Genomic DNA, 14612 nt, shown 5'->3' with positions numbered 1-14612 from the left:
ATTTCTCAGGTTTCTAGCTTCACGGCGGCTGGGATGTTAGCTTGTTTTCTTGGGCGCTCCTAGCTCTTTTCCAACCTCTCTGTTAACTACCCGAAGCTTCCCTCAGAAAACAATGGCCGAGGAGGCCGAGGGTTCCCCTCTGTCGTCCCAGCATGACGGTAATTGTCTTGTGTTTGACGCCCTTCTGGGGTGGAGGGAGTAGGGGGAGTGTTGACGGTTGACAGACCCGAAGGCAGCGGCCTCTGCATCCTTGACAACATTAGCCAGTTAGCATCATCAGTGCGACGTGTCACTGGCTCTTATTGAGCATTTACTATCACCCACTGTGTGCGCTTACGAACATCACCTTAATCAGTTCAATGTTTAAAAACCTTTAAATTACTCAACATGTGTTTTATCAGTTATATTTACTATCACAACCAGTAGAATAAGGTTAATTTCAATGTACCATCACTCACTTTAGCTGCTGTTTAGCTGGGAGCTTTAGCTCCTCAGACTAATTTAATCTAAAGATCGGTTTTGGTTCTGAATTGGCAGCCTGTTACACAGCTCTTATGGGTCATATCCGCAAGATAATGTACTGTTTGTATGTAGGGTTGGACTAGCATGTAAGGGTGACTGGTCCACCTGTACCTTGCGTTTATTTTGCAGCACAGTCAGCTCTTCTGGATTAGTCATTAGTGAATATGTTGTATATAGGACACATAGTGAGGTCCATTATGCATCAAGCTGGATCGCGCTTCAGAGTTTTCATGTTTGCAAAATTTGTTTAACCAAACCGAACTTTGTAAAAGCATCCACTGTTGGGCTCCATGTAGAAATGCAATATTATCACAAAGGACTGATTGGGTGCAACATGTGGTAGGATTAGAACATGTCAGGTGCCTAGAACCAAATAGCCAAATGTTTTATTGGCAATTTATGTTTTTATAATTTGCCAATAAAACATTTGGCTATTTGGTTCTAGTTTTACTGTTCTTGGTGCCCATAGATCTTAGTGACCAAGATTGTGCAGCTCAGGGAGAGTGAAGGAAAACATTGTGATGATGGAAAGGAAAGAGGTTAATTGCAGTCTATGATGGACATTAAAATGGCCATATCATGGTTTCTTATATCATACAGCTTTAATTGTAAAGTATTTAAAACGCCATTTACAGACACTTTCCCATATTCCAAAACTCAGACCTGTAACCAGTTTGATATTTCTTTTTCTGATTCATAATGTCCTTATTTTTTGTCTGATTTTTAAAAGCAACCTATCATTGCAACAGATGAAAATGAATGTTATTTGTATTTTTATCTATGTAAGGGGTATTCTTTTGGATGTTTGTGAATAGGTATTTGCTCCTTACCAGCTAAGACATAGTTCCCATGACTACATTAAAAACTACAGTTTGTGGTACTGATATACAGTTAAACTATGCCAAATTGACATTGAGATTATGTTAAAATTAAATATACAGTACTGTGATAAAGTTTATGAACCCCTACAAATTGCTTCTATTTTTGCTTTTTTGTCACAATATCATGTTTCAGATAATGGGACAAAATTGATACCAGATAAAGATAACCAGAGTTAATATAGAAAGCAGATTTGTTTCAATTCAGCCATGTTTAAGGGTTTTCTAGCATGAAACATGCTGTTTAAAGTCACAGTACACCATCTAATTCTGATTTAAGTCGAGACTTTAACTGGGCTACTCCGAACACTTCACTTTGTTTTTATTGAGCCATCCAGAGGTGGAGTTGCTGGTGTGCTTTGGATCACTGACCAGCTGCATAACCCAAGTGTTCTTGGAAAAACTGAAGATGGGGCCGTTTTCCCTCACAATTTTCTGCTAGAGTACAGATTTGGTAAACCACCATGTTTGGAAGTTGGTGTAATTTTCTATTTCTGAAATGCTCTGTTAGTTTAACACCCGATGTAACGTGATGCACACCTTCCAAAAAGTTCAACTTTTTTCTTGTCAGTCAACAGAATATTTTCCCAACAGTCTTGGGGATCATCCAGGTGTTTTTGGCAAATTTGAGACGGGTCTTTGTGTTATTTCTGTTCAGCAGGTGTGTTGTCCTTAAAACTTTCTCATAAAAGCCATTTTTGCCGAGTTTCTTTCTCTTTGTAAATCATGAACTCTGACCTAAACTGAGGCAAGTGAGGTCAGAAGTGCTTTAGATGTTGTTCTAGGTTCTTTTCTGACCACCCGGAGTCGTTGATGTGCTTTTGGAGTAATTTTGATAGGCCGCCCACTCCTCAGGAGGTTCACTACAGTTCCATGTTTTCTCTGTTTGTGGATAATGTTTCTCACTCTAGTTAAAGCCTTTAAACAGATTTCTGTTGAATAGACTAAAGAGTGTTGGACTCTGTGGTGTTGGTTAGTTTATGGCTGAATTGGAATTGGTTGTTTTTTATGTGTGTTTTTGGAGAATGATTAAACTTTCCCGGGGCAATAGAGCTTAACTTTGTGCTGGAAAACACAAGGAATCAATGTGAAAATCCCGTGTTGCAGTTTCTCTGGAGTTTGCTCAGCTATCACATGACTGTAGCAAAGCTGCTGCTCGTTGCTGGTCAGTGTTTCCATTTGTCTGTCGGCATGTGAGAATGTCACCGTCTCCCTGGTCATTGTGCTGGTTTTAAATAACAGGAATTAACCCAGGTATGAGCTGCTCTTGCTGTAGGAAAAACCTGTGACTGGATGTGTTGTCAGGCTGGTTAGGACACAATGACTGCTCGAGTTTAAGCTTTAAATTAAATGTGACTTTTTTGTTGATACTAATCAAATGATAAATGTTTGTTATTGTTTGATTTGTAAGTGAAACTCCAGCTAAGAAGACCACCGGGGTGTGCCCTCTGGGGCTGCAAGGTATTAGAACATCTTGCAATGGTGATATCGGTAAATCTTGTGATGACGATAATATCGGTAAATATTGCGATGGCGATATTAGGTGTGATATTTGTTTATTTTTTCACTCTGTTACCTGTAGTATTCTGGGTAATGACATTAGTGTCCAGAGTGAGCATCTGCTTCCAGGAGACTTTGTCCAACTGGCTAAATATGACATTAAGATGAAAAATGCAGGTTCATAACACTTGGAATATATTAGCCAACAGTTAAACGGACCTTTGTGATATGAATGTTGCAAAGGACCATTTGGTTTCAGGTGAATATTGCACCTGAAAAAGAACGATGAAATGCTGTTTCTGAAACAGTATCTTTTCTTTTGAGCATATTAAAGCCATACAATCAAAACACTTCCTGCATCTTTTCCAGTGTGTGCTACCTTGAGTCTTTATCGCATGTCTTTATTTGTGGCGTGGTCCAGCTGGGTCTGTCTAAACATCTATTGCAGCGACTTCATCTCCATCCCAGGGAGTTCCTGCTTATTCCTCCTCACTGTGGGCCAGGATTCACTTCCGTTAAGGCGTACTGAGCACTCCAGTCTTGTAGATGTTTTTCTTGTGGTGTTCAGGCATCCTGGTACTCCCAATCTCTCCAGCAACTTGCTTGAATCCACGGTTGCAGTTTTTGGAGGTCTGTCGCTGTGTCCATGAGAAGGCCAAACCTTGGTGATTGTGAAATGACCCCATGGGGAATCACCCTGTGCTCACTGGTACCCCAGGTTGACCCAATGTCAAACTTTCTATGTTGTTTGGAAAAACATGGATTCTGATTTAAGTATTTTACTGGACTGGATAGATGTGGAATGAGAAGAGAGAAAATGGGAAAAATTTAGCATTTCCATAATTTATTCCCTCTTATTATGTAAATATATCCATCCATCCATCCTTCCTCCCTTCCTTCCTTCCTTCCTTCCTTCCTTCCTTGTGTTGTTTATTGAGCCATCTGTAATTTGTGCAGGTTTTCCATTTAAAGCCTGACCTCACAATATTTGCAAGGAAACATTTAGTGAACATTTAGGTTTCATAGGTCAGAAATGGACTGAAATTATTTTAAATCTGGAAACGTTTTGGGATTTGGCTCTAAACAGTGTTTGGGATACCAGTAATCTTGAACATATGTCCTCTTCAGGGACATGTAGGATTGTAAGGTCATCCAGATGATTAGCTCATGTGGAGTCAGATTAAATTAACTAAAAAGGTCAAGAAACGTTGTGTGAACCTTTTCATTCTTCTCCTGATGTTTTCTCATCAACAGTGAAAGGGCATTGATGGTATTGTTGTTGATATGGCAATTATATTGGTGGATATCCTGATAATGACGTTGGTCAATAATACGCTGGTAGATGTTTATTACATGACGTAGGAGTTATTTCGGGCAGGAGCTGGTGCACTTGTTGACGTCTCCTGTGTGTGTGTGTGTGTGTGTGCTGGTTGTCCTCCGAGGGGAGGTTCTGCAGGGGTTTGGTTCAAGAGTTCAGTGGGAAACCTGTTTGTTCCTTATTGGCTTTAAATATTTCTGGGTTTGCTGCTGAGCTACCTTTTTTTTTTTAGTTATTGATGAATGTAGACATTACATTTTTAATTGAGTGACCAGTTTTTGTTCACAGAGCTTTAAATAACATGTAAGCCAGTTTGTCACCATCAGACTGTTTGAAATCTGTTTAGTAGCCAGAAAAAAGTTTCTATCTTATAAGAACAATTATTAGTTTTAAATTTTTGTTTGTTTTTCAGATTATACAACGTAACTTTCATAACTGTTTATTGACATTCTGCTTTTGATTTGGTGCCTTGCCGATTATACTTCATTACTGCTAACGTTACTGTAATTAAACCGTCCAAATTTATGCTTCTGTTTCGCACCATCCTCTATAATTACATGCAATCAGCTGATGAACTGCTGTTTTTTCCCCCTCACCCGTCCTCCAGAGGTGCTTCAGCAGCGAGTGGCCACTCTGGAGCAGGAGAAGGCAGAGTTTATTCAGTTCAAGCAGCAGCTCGAGGTCGAGTTCAACCAGAAGCGAGCCAAATTCAAAGAACTGTTCCTGTCCAAGGAAGGTAGGTATCACAAGATAATAAAACTTGTTTTATTTCTTAAATCATTGACAAGGCAGTGACAAGCGTCATGAAATCTGTCCAACATAAAGATTGTGGAAGTACATTTGCCTGTGCTGAATAAGGGTTTCCTGAAGATGCAGCAAAGTGCAGGAAACTCCTTCCTTCCTTCACCCTTACTGTTCCTGTTCTGTTTAACCCTCCATGTTTTCACCCAACCCCAGAGGAACTTAAGAGACAAACCGTGGCGCTGGAGAACTCCCAAAGTGAGCTGAGCTCCTTACAGGCCCAGCTGGCTCAGGCCCAGGCCGAGATCGAGACCATCAAAGCTGTGGCCACTGTGTCGGAAAACACCAAGCAGGAAGCCATCGACCAGGTCCGCAACCAGTGGCAGGAGGAGGTGGCCTCGCTGCAGGCCATCATGAAAGGTAAACTCAGCTCCTGCTGTTCCTCTAATCAAGTTGCTATTAAATCGCCATAACAAGACAGAAAATCCCCTTGTGTGGTAAAGTGAGCTTGTAGATTATTTATGATTTTCCATATAGTTTTTATTACACACTATAAAGGAAACAATTCAATTAAAAAACATCCAGAGCAGTAAAATCTATAAGTTCTGATACTTCCTGTAATTTCATTTCTCCCACCTCTCAGAGCAAGTAATAAAGATTTATTTTGAATTATTATCCAACAATCAACAAAATTAGAAAAGGCTGCATCTGCAATAAAAAATAATTAAGGTTTCACCTTTTAAATCTAAAATACACTTTGTGATTGTCCTGCTCGATTTGGTATGTTTTCATTGTGTCTCTTTGCAGATACAGTGTGTGAGTATGAGGTCCAGTTCCACCAGCGCCTGGAACAGGAGCGAGCCCAGTGGAGCCAGTACAGAGAGGCCATGGAGAGGGAGCTAGGGGACTTGAGACGTCGCCTCACAGAGGTCCAGGAGGAGGAGAATTTGGAGGTTGAAATGAAGAAGGTAGATTTATTTCTTTTCTTTTGAACACATCTCAATCTGCCTGCTGTGTGTGTTCTTTATGCTTTAACCTTTTTGTGATTCTGGGCCTGAAAACACATTCTGGGCTGATATGCAGTAACAGATTTCTGTTTGCCCCTTCTGGGTACCTCCTCCAGATTTAGAAAAGAAAAACAAGATGGGTACCAGAGAGCAGATCAGTGTGCTGCATGCTGCAGCCAGCTGGACCGCTTTCTCCTCGTTGACCAATACTGAACTTTGGAAACAGATTCGAACATTCAAACTGAAGTTACTGGCTCTTAATTTATGTATTTAAAGTCAGAAATAATCATCCAAACAAAGTTTTACATGATGAACAAAGACAAGAAGTTCAGTCTAACATCCTGTTTGAAGCAACTGTTGCAGTTTATCCTCCTTAATGAAGTTCATCCAGAACAAAACTCAATAAATGTGGTATAAGATCAACATTTCCTTCATAATCGACTTGATACCTCTGGAAAAGCAGAAGGATGGAGCGGATCTTTGGCCTTCATCAATATTGTTACATTAAAGTGCTTCTTCAACCACACCATTAAACTGAAACTCTGAAAATGATTATGAGCTTCTCCTTGTTTTACCTTGAGGTTAATGAGCCAAGCTGAGATTTAGTTTAAAAATGCAATGGTTGTTTCAGGCCCAGGAGGATGCAGAGAAGCTGCGCTCTGTGGTGATGCCCATGGAGCAGGAGATCACAGTCCTGAAGGCCAAGCTGAGCACCGCCGAGGAGAGGGTGAAGGAGCTGGAGGCCTCGAAGGTTAGTTCGTCCTTTTTTAAATCATGGCAAATTACTTTAGTCTGTGGCTATTAACAATAAACAGATGCATCTTAAAAGTTAGAATATTGTGAAAAAGTTAAGTTTTTTGTGAAACATTCATCACACACAGTGAAATATTTTGATATTATGATGATGATTATGGCTTACGGAGAATAAAAACCCAAAATTCATTGTCAAAAAGTTGGAATATTGCATAAGATCAATAAAAAGGGATATTTTAAACAGAAATGTCAGGCTTCTGAAAAATACTTTGTTGGGGCTCCTTTTGCATGAATTACTGCATCAATGCAGCGCGGCATGGAGGAGACCAGCCTGTGGTTCTGCTGAGATGTTCAGGAAGCCCAGGTTGTTTTGATAGCAGCCTTCAGGTCATCTTCATTGTTGGTTCTGGTGTTACTCCTGGTACATGTCTCCATTGGCTGTGGACCAGAACCAGCATATGACATGGCTCCTCAAATTATCACTGACTGTTGAAACGTTACACTGGACTTCAACCACCATGGGTTCTGTGCCTCTCCACTCTTCCTCCACACTCTGGGACTTTGATATGGAAATGAAATGCAAATGTTACTTTCATCTTAAAGAGGACTTTGGACCACTGAGCAACAGTCCAGTTCTTATTCTCCTTAGCCCTGGTAAGACGCTTGTAGCCCATGTGTAGGATTCATCTGTGTGTAGCGGCTCTTGATGCCCCAACTCCATCCTCAGTCCACTCCTTGTGAAGCTCTCCCAAATTCTTGAATGGATTTTGCTTGACAATCCTCTCAAGGCTGCAGTTATCCCTGTTACTAGTGCACCTTTCCCTACCATACTTTTTCCTTCCACTCAACTTTCAATAAATATATTTGGATACAGCACTCTGTGAACAACCAGCTTCTTTAGCAATGACTTTTAGTGGTTTGCCCTCCTAGTGGAGGGTGTCAATGACTGTTTTCTCTGTAAATAAATAGATATGTAAATAAATTATTTGGAAAATAAACATGGTCGATCATAAAATGATCATTTGACAGATTTATGCATATTTGATCTGTAACTCCATATCTTAAAAAGTTCAAATATTTTTCATGCATAGTTGTCAGAGCTGGATGTCCAGCTGTTATCTTTAATGTTCTAAATTGGTCTTAATCAGTGGTTCTCTCTGCTTTATGAACACATTGTAATGTTTTCTGGTCCAGTGGTTGTACCTGATCATTACAATAAGTGAACATGTGGAGGACCAGAACCATCTACAGCAGATTACCTGCATCTAAAAGTCACGCCTTTATCAACTAGGATGAAAAACCAGCAAAGACCTGACAGATGATCATCCACTGTATGTGAAGCTCTTTGAGAATGACTTTTCTGTCTGTCAAACAGACTCATTTTTGGTCATTTTAGTGATTCAACCAAGGAAATTGGACCACCATGTGTCTTTGTGACCAGCTGCTGGTAACAAAGAGCCTAACGTTTTAAGTCAAGCCCAAATGATAACTTTAAAGGACCTTCAGAAAGCCAGAATAATAGGCCAGATCACTATAAAAGATTTGTAGTTTCTGATCCGAAACAGGAAATAGATCTTCAGTGTTTAATGATGAAAGCTTTTCTCATTTAAGGTCAAGTTCCCCTTTTAATTTGAGTTTTTTTGTAACAGATTTGTTTTTCCATTGAATTGTTGCATAACTGTTGCAACATATTTGTGAAAACCTTTTAAATTGATTTATAAAAATCTCATTTTTACACCACAAAATCCTGACCTTTCAACAGAGGTGTGTAAACATTTCAGAGCCACTGTTTATCTAAATATCTTCTCCTTTAAGCCCAGAAAGATTCACGCTATCAGTAGCCTGCCCAGTTAAACTTGGGAAAAATGGTTTTAAAAAACTGTGGCTTTTGAAAGTTTTCAACTCTCTCCCTGTGTGCTCTGGTTTTTCAGGAAAACAGTCAAAATGTTGCGTCTGTCTCGGGTTCCTGGGGCCATAATAAGCTACCCTGACCTCAAACGAATAAAGCTTTCTCCACTAAACACTAAGATTTGTTTTCTGTTCCAGATCAGAAACTAAAAATCAAACAAACCAAAGGATTTTTGTTGTTTTTTGACAGGTGAAGGAGCTCAATCACGTCCTGGAGGCTGAGAAATCGTGTCGTACGGACCTGGAGATGTATGTGGCTGTGCTGAACACGCAGAAGTCTGTGCTGCAGGAAGATGCTGAGAAACTACGCAAAGAGCTCCATGATGGTTCGTTTCTGTTCTTCTGATGATAACTTTTTGATTAAAAGAAAGGTTAGAGGCCGTAGAGATGTACGGAGCCCGCGAGGAGACATGGGGGAATTTTTTTCTTTCGCATCCCCACGCAATACTTTTGCGTTCGCTCACAAAAGTTGTTAATCACCTTGAGAAAGCTGTGTATTTTGGAACAGCAGCACTGATATGGCATTGATATGGTTTATTTGTCATATGCAGGTTAACACGCTGTCAACAATGTTCAAATCACGATAAAAACAAAAGTACTAATGGCGTGCAAAAAAAAAAAAAGTGCACATCATGCAGCAGCAATAAGCAAATAAAGTGTCACTGGTGTGGTTTCGTGCAGCATTGTCCAGAGTTCAGTAGTTTGACAGCATGTGGATAATAACTGTCTTTAAGTCTGATTGAAGGTCCGTTTATTTAAGGCAGATTTCAAAATAAAACTCAACCCACAAAGTATTGCGAGATAACGCAAAGACTATTGCGAGATAACGCAAAAACTATTGCGAGATAACGCAAAGACTATTGCGTGGGAACGCAAAGACTATTGCGAGATAACGCAAAAACTATTGCGAGATAACGCAAAGACTATTGCGTGGGAACGCAAAAAGTATTGCGAGCGAACGCAAAAGAAAAAGAATTCCCCCATGTCCCTTCGTGGGCTCCGTAGAGATGTGTAGAGTAGATTAAGTAAAAATAAAACCTAACAGTGTCTAACTCCACATACACAGCAGTCTTCTCTGGAAAAACAAAGATAAATATAAAAGAAATGTTTTCATCATTTTATCTTTAGCTAGCTAGAATCTGAGTGATCAGTTTTCAAACACTTGCTTTATGCTTCTGTATAAAACACCTTCCTGTTTGGGTTTTGAGGAAGTTTTTATATTTTGGTCAGAAAATCTGGAGCTCCAGCAGAAAGAGTCAGGTTATATGCAGCGATGTGGGTGAATACATTTCTCATTAGTCACATTGTGCTCTTTAACACAGGAACAGAAATGTGTGACTCGTGTATAGTAGGAATGTGGTTGAGGTTGCATGAAGGCTCAGCTGTTGATCTCTTGCTGCGACTCTCTGCTGCTTCCAGTTTGCCACAAGCTAGAACTGGAGCGGCAGCAGCACAACCAGCTGAAACAGACGTGGCAGCGGGCCAATGACCAGTTCCTGGAGTCGCAGCGCCTCCTGATGAGAGACATGCAGAGGATAGAGAGCGTGCTGTCCTCCGAACAGCTCCGCCAGGTGGAGGAGATGAAGAAGAAGGACCAGGTACAGCAGCAGCGACGCACCGCTTTGATTCACAGACTCAGCTCTGGACTACATTTTAAAAGTTTCAGCTTTCACTTGAGCTTGGTTTGATGGATGATTTATTTCTGTTTTCCCAAATGAGGTTAGATGTTATAAATGAGTGTCGGGTCACTCTGGTGGTGGACTGAAAGTGACACTGATGAGATAGTGAAGAAGAAACTGATTCAAAGGACTGAGTAACACTAAAAAAACACATGAGCTTAATCATCTCTGAGCTAAATATGCCTGAACCAGTCAGCAGGGTTCCTGGATAGTCTGGAAAAGTCGGAAACATGATTAAATTATTTCCCAGATCAAAGTATGGAAAAACATCTGAATTTCTAATAGCTTTACTTTTTACACCAGTTTTATGCAACATGTGGACATAATTACGGTGACTGTCTCCATCCATCCAACCATCCATCCATCCATCCTAGTGTGGCTATTAATAAGAGTAACGGTTGACAAACGGTGGATCCAGACTGATGCTGACAGAGCTGAAACTTGTCAGAATCAGCAGTAATTTGCTCCACTGAGTGCAGTTGATCTCCAAAGAAAATTGAACAGGAACACAAACTGCATTTGTTAAAAATCTACAATAATTAAATGAGTCAAACCTGTGCTGGATAATTACAAACTGAAGGACATTACCTACAATACAGATTGAGATCGATAAAACCTTCACTCTGTAATCTGAGGGTGCAGAAGGTGGGACGTGCCTATGGCAATTATTATGTCCGAACCATCCGATGCTGGAAACTGAAACAGTGTGTGTAGGAACCCTGAGTTTGGGTGTTTGATGAAGGGTTTGGCACTCCCAGTCAGCAGGGGTGACTGTATTCTCAGTCGAGATGAATCATAAACCAGCTGCAGCATGTTTGGGAGGGATGAACTGGATCTATCTGCCCTACAGCTCCCAGGACTTAAAGGATTTGCTTTTAGTACTACGATACCACAGGGCACCTTGAGGGGTGTAATGGAGCTCATTTCTCTGCAGACCAGAGCTGCTCTGGGGAACATAGAGGAGACCAGAACCTCCATGTAAAATTAATGAGACCATTAGACTATTTTGCTAGGTGCAGAAGCAGCGTAGGTCCCTCTGTTCATTTTAGATGTTTTATTTTATACTTGTTGCTTTGTTTCAGAGTTTTAGCTGCTTATCACCTAATAACGTTTATAATGTTTTGTATAATTCCTTTGACGTTTTGATGCAATGTTGACCATTCCTTGGTTCCAACAATCTGCATCATCCAGTAAGATGAAACCCTCCTGACTCTGTCGCTCAGCATCACCTAACGTTATTATGTTTGATGGCAGAATTTGTCCAGGCTGATGACTGGATCAAATTAGATTATAGAAGTTTATCTAATAAAGGCGCCACTTAGTGAGGGTCTGAGTAGATTATTGTTGGGGGAAAATGTGTGACAGATTCTGATTAAGATCCTTTTTTCTCTGTTGCAGGAGGAGGATGAAAAGGAGAGGCTGAGCCTGGTGAAGGACCTGCAGGAGGACGACGGAGGAGACAACACAGAGCCTCTGGAGGACTTCCTCGGGCTGAGCGTGGAGGAGGTACGTGCATCATGTCATCTGATCCTTCCCCCCGAGACGCACAGCAGCTTGTCTTTGTGTTACGTCATGTTATTTTCCCTGGTGGTAATGTGAACTTCTTCACCTTCACACGTTGTCCTTGACTTCCTCAGGTTTAAACTGGAAACATATTTTTCTCTCTTTGTTTCCATCACTGAGTCACACAGATTTTAAATACACTGCCTGGCCAAAAAAAAAGTCGCCACCAAAAAAAAGGTCACACACTCTAATATTTTTTTAAACCGCCTTTATCTTTGATTACGGCACGCATTCACTGTGGCATTGTTTCGATAAGCTTCTGCAATGTCATAAGATTTATTTCCACCCAGTGTTTCATTCATTTTTCACCAAGATCTTGCATTGATGATGGTAGAGTCAAAGCCTTCTCCAGCACATCCCAAAGATTCTCAATGGATTTAAGGTCTGGACTCTGTGGTGACCAATCCATGTGTGAGAATGATGTTTCGTGCTCCCTGAATCAGTCTTCCACAATTTGAGCCCAATGAATCCTGGCATTGTCATCTTGAAATATGCTCGTGCCATCAGGGAAGAAAAAACTCATTGATGGAATAACCTGGTCATTCAGTATATTCAGGTAATCAGCTGACCTCATTCTTTGAACACATACTGTTGCTGAACCCAGACCTGACCACCTGCAGCAACCCCAGATCATAGCTCTGCCCCCACAGGTTGGTAGAGTAGGCACTAGGCATGATGGGTGCATCACTTCACCTGCCTCTCTTCTTACCCTGCTGCCCCCATCACTCTGGAACAGGGTAAATCTGGACTCATCAGACTATATGACCTTCTTCCATTGCTCCAGAGTCCAATCTTTATGCTCCCTAGCAAACTGAAGCTTTTTTTCCCAGTTAGCCTCACTGATTAGTGGTTTTCTTAAGGCTGCACTGCTGTTCAGTCCCAATCCCTTGAGTTCCCTTCAGATTGTGCGTGTGGAAATGCTCTTACTTTCACTATTAAACATAACCCGGAGTTCTACTGTTTTTCTTTGATTTGATTTCACCAAACATTTAAGTGATCGTCAATCACGATCATTCAGGATGTTTTTCTGGCCACATTTCTTCCTCGAAGACGATGGGTCCCGACTATCCTTCCAGTATTTAATAATGCGTTGGACAGTTCTTAACCCAATTTTGGTAGTTTCTGAAATCTCCTTAGATGTTTTCTCTGCTTGATGCATGCCAATGATTTGACCCTTCTGAAACAGACATCTTTTCCACGACCTCGAGATGTGTCTTTCGACATGGTTGTTTAAGAAATGAGAAGCAACTTATTGCACCAGTTGGGGTTAAATAACTTGTACATACATGTTTCACAAAATAACTTACAGTTTCCACTCTGGGCTCATCTTGTGACTGAGCCCACAGCTCTAAGAGAGACTATAGTCACTCAAACCTGAGGGGCCTGATTGTGCAAACATTTGTATACCAATTTTAACTGTGCAAATTTAATAAAGTTTTCAAAACTTAGCATTTTCAACTTATTCAAGCTAACACAGTGATGGGACCTAATTGGTTTCCTATGTAAAGCTCTATTGTACATCATCTGAAAAGGCTTGATAATGGTGTTTGAAGCCTGTGACCAAGAGCTAATGTAGTAACTTAAGTATGAAAAGATCATAGAATGCACAAAACTGAAGGCAGCTTGAAACGGCAGATACTCTCAAATCAATTTAAACGTATGTAAGTTTGTTTTCACTATTCTGGACACTTTTTTTACGCGGCTATCAAATTTCAATCGTGAATGAAGTATTAGTCCCAGATACTTTATTTCTGAAACTTGTTGGATTGTGCATCCATTTAAATATAAATTCAACTCCTCATTTATGGGTTTAGTCCTAAAAGAAAAACAGACAGACATCATCTTTTTGACATTCAGGAACAGACATGCATCGTAAAACCACACTGTCACAGTTTTGAGATGTTGAGATAATTCATGAGAACAGCTTGTGTAGTCTTCCCACAAACATACAATACTGCATCGTCAGCATATAGTAGAAAACCTGCTCTTGGGAATGATTTTGGCAAGTCATTAATGTACAAAGAGTAGAGGGCTAAGTATGGACCCCTGCGGCACTCCTGTATTAATCTTTAAAATCGAGTATTTTTCATCATTTATTGTGACACACTGCTCTCTGCCTTGTAAATATGATTTAAACCACAGTAAAGTTTTACGTGTGAAATTAAAGTTGGATAGTTTTTGAATTAAGATGTTATGGTTTAGGGTATCAAAAGCTTTTTTGAGATCCAAAAAGACTGCATCTACTAATTCTCCACTTTTTATTGCCAACTTTATTTCTTCCACAAAAAAACTGTTTGCTGTATCTGTCGAGTAATGTGGTCGAAAGCCGAACAGAAGTGGATGTAACAAATTATGTAACTGCAAAAAAATCCATTAAACTACTGGATTTACTTTTCTCTAACACCTTAAAAAGCATAGGCAGGATACTTATGGGCCGATGATTACAAGCCTGGTCTAGTGGACCTGACTTAAAAATAGGCATAGCTCTGCCCTGTTTCCACTGTGCAGGAAATTGGCCACTCTCAATGGATAAATAAATAAGATATGTCAAATGTTTTAGAAATAAACTTTTATTTTGTTTCAAAATGGCAGAGTTGATGTAGAAGAGATGCTTACAATAACTTTGTTTAATTGCATTTATTACTTCAAGCACCTTCACTTCACTTGTATGTTCTAGAGAGAACATTGTGCTTGACTGGCTGGTTGTAACTTATTGCTGGATTGAATTTACACATTAATCAGA

At 40.2% G+C, this 14612-nt stretch overlaps 1 protein-coding gene across 1 annotated transcript in view; it reads left to right on the top strand.

Annotated features, from left to right (window-relative positions):
* rabep1 (rabaptin, RAB GTPase binding effector protein 1) overlaps positions 1 to 14612 on the top strand; it is a 31142-nt gene continuing 16530 nt past the window's right edge. Inside the window, exons 1-8 of the mRNA XM_047379519.1 lie at positions 1 to 158; positions 4826 to 4954; positions 5176 to 5379; positions 5767 to 5927; positions 6598 to 6717; positions 8818 to 8953; positions 10047 to 10225; positions 11705 to 11812. Coding sequence (XP_047235475.1) covers positions 113 to 158; positions 4826 to 4954; positions 5176 to 5379; positions 5767 to 5927; positions 6598 to 6717; positions 8818 to 8953; positions 10047 to 10225; positions 11705 to 11812 — 1083 coding nt within the window. The 5' untranslated portion in view covers positions 1 to 112. The remainder of the gene's footprint in view (positions 159 to 4825; positions 4955 to 5175; positions 5380 to 5766; positions 5928 to 6597; positions 6718 to 8817; positions 8954 to 10046; positions 10226 to 11704; positions 11813 to 14612) is intronic.

Source organism: Girardinichthys multiradiatus, chromosome 11 (assembly GCF_021462225.1).
Source record: "Girardinichthys multiradiatus isolate DD_20200921_A chromosome 11, DD_fGirMul_XY1, whole genome shotgun sequence".
NCBI lineage: Eukaryota > Metazoa > Chordata > Actinopteri > Cyprinodontiformes > Goodeidae > Girardinichthys > Girardinichthys multiradiatus.
Note: the sequence above shows the minus strand (reverse complement) of the source record. Positions and strands in the feature narration are given on the sequence as shown.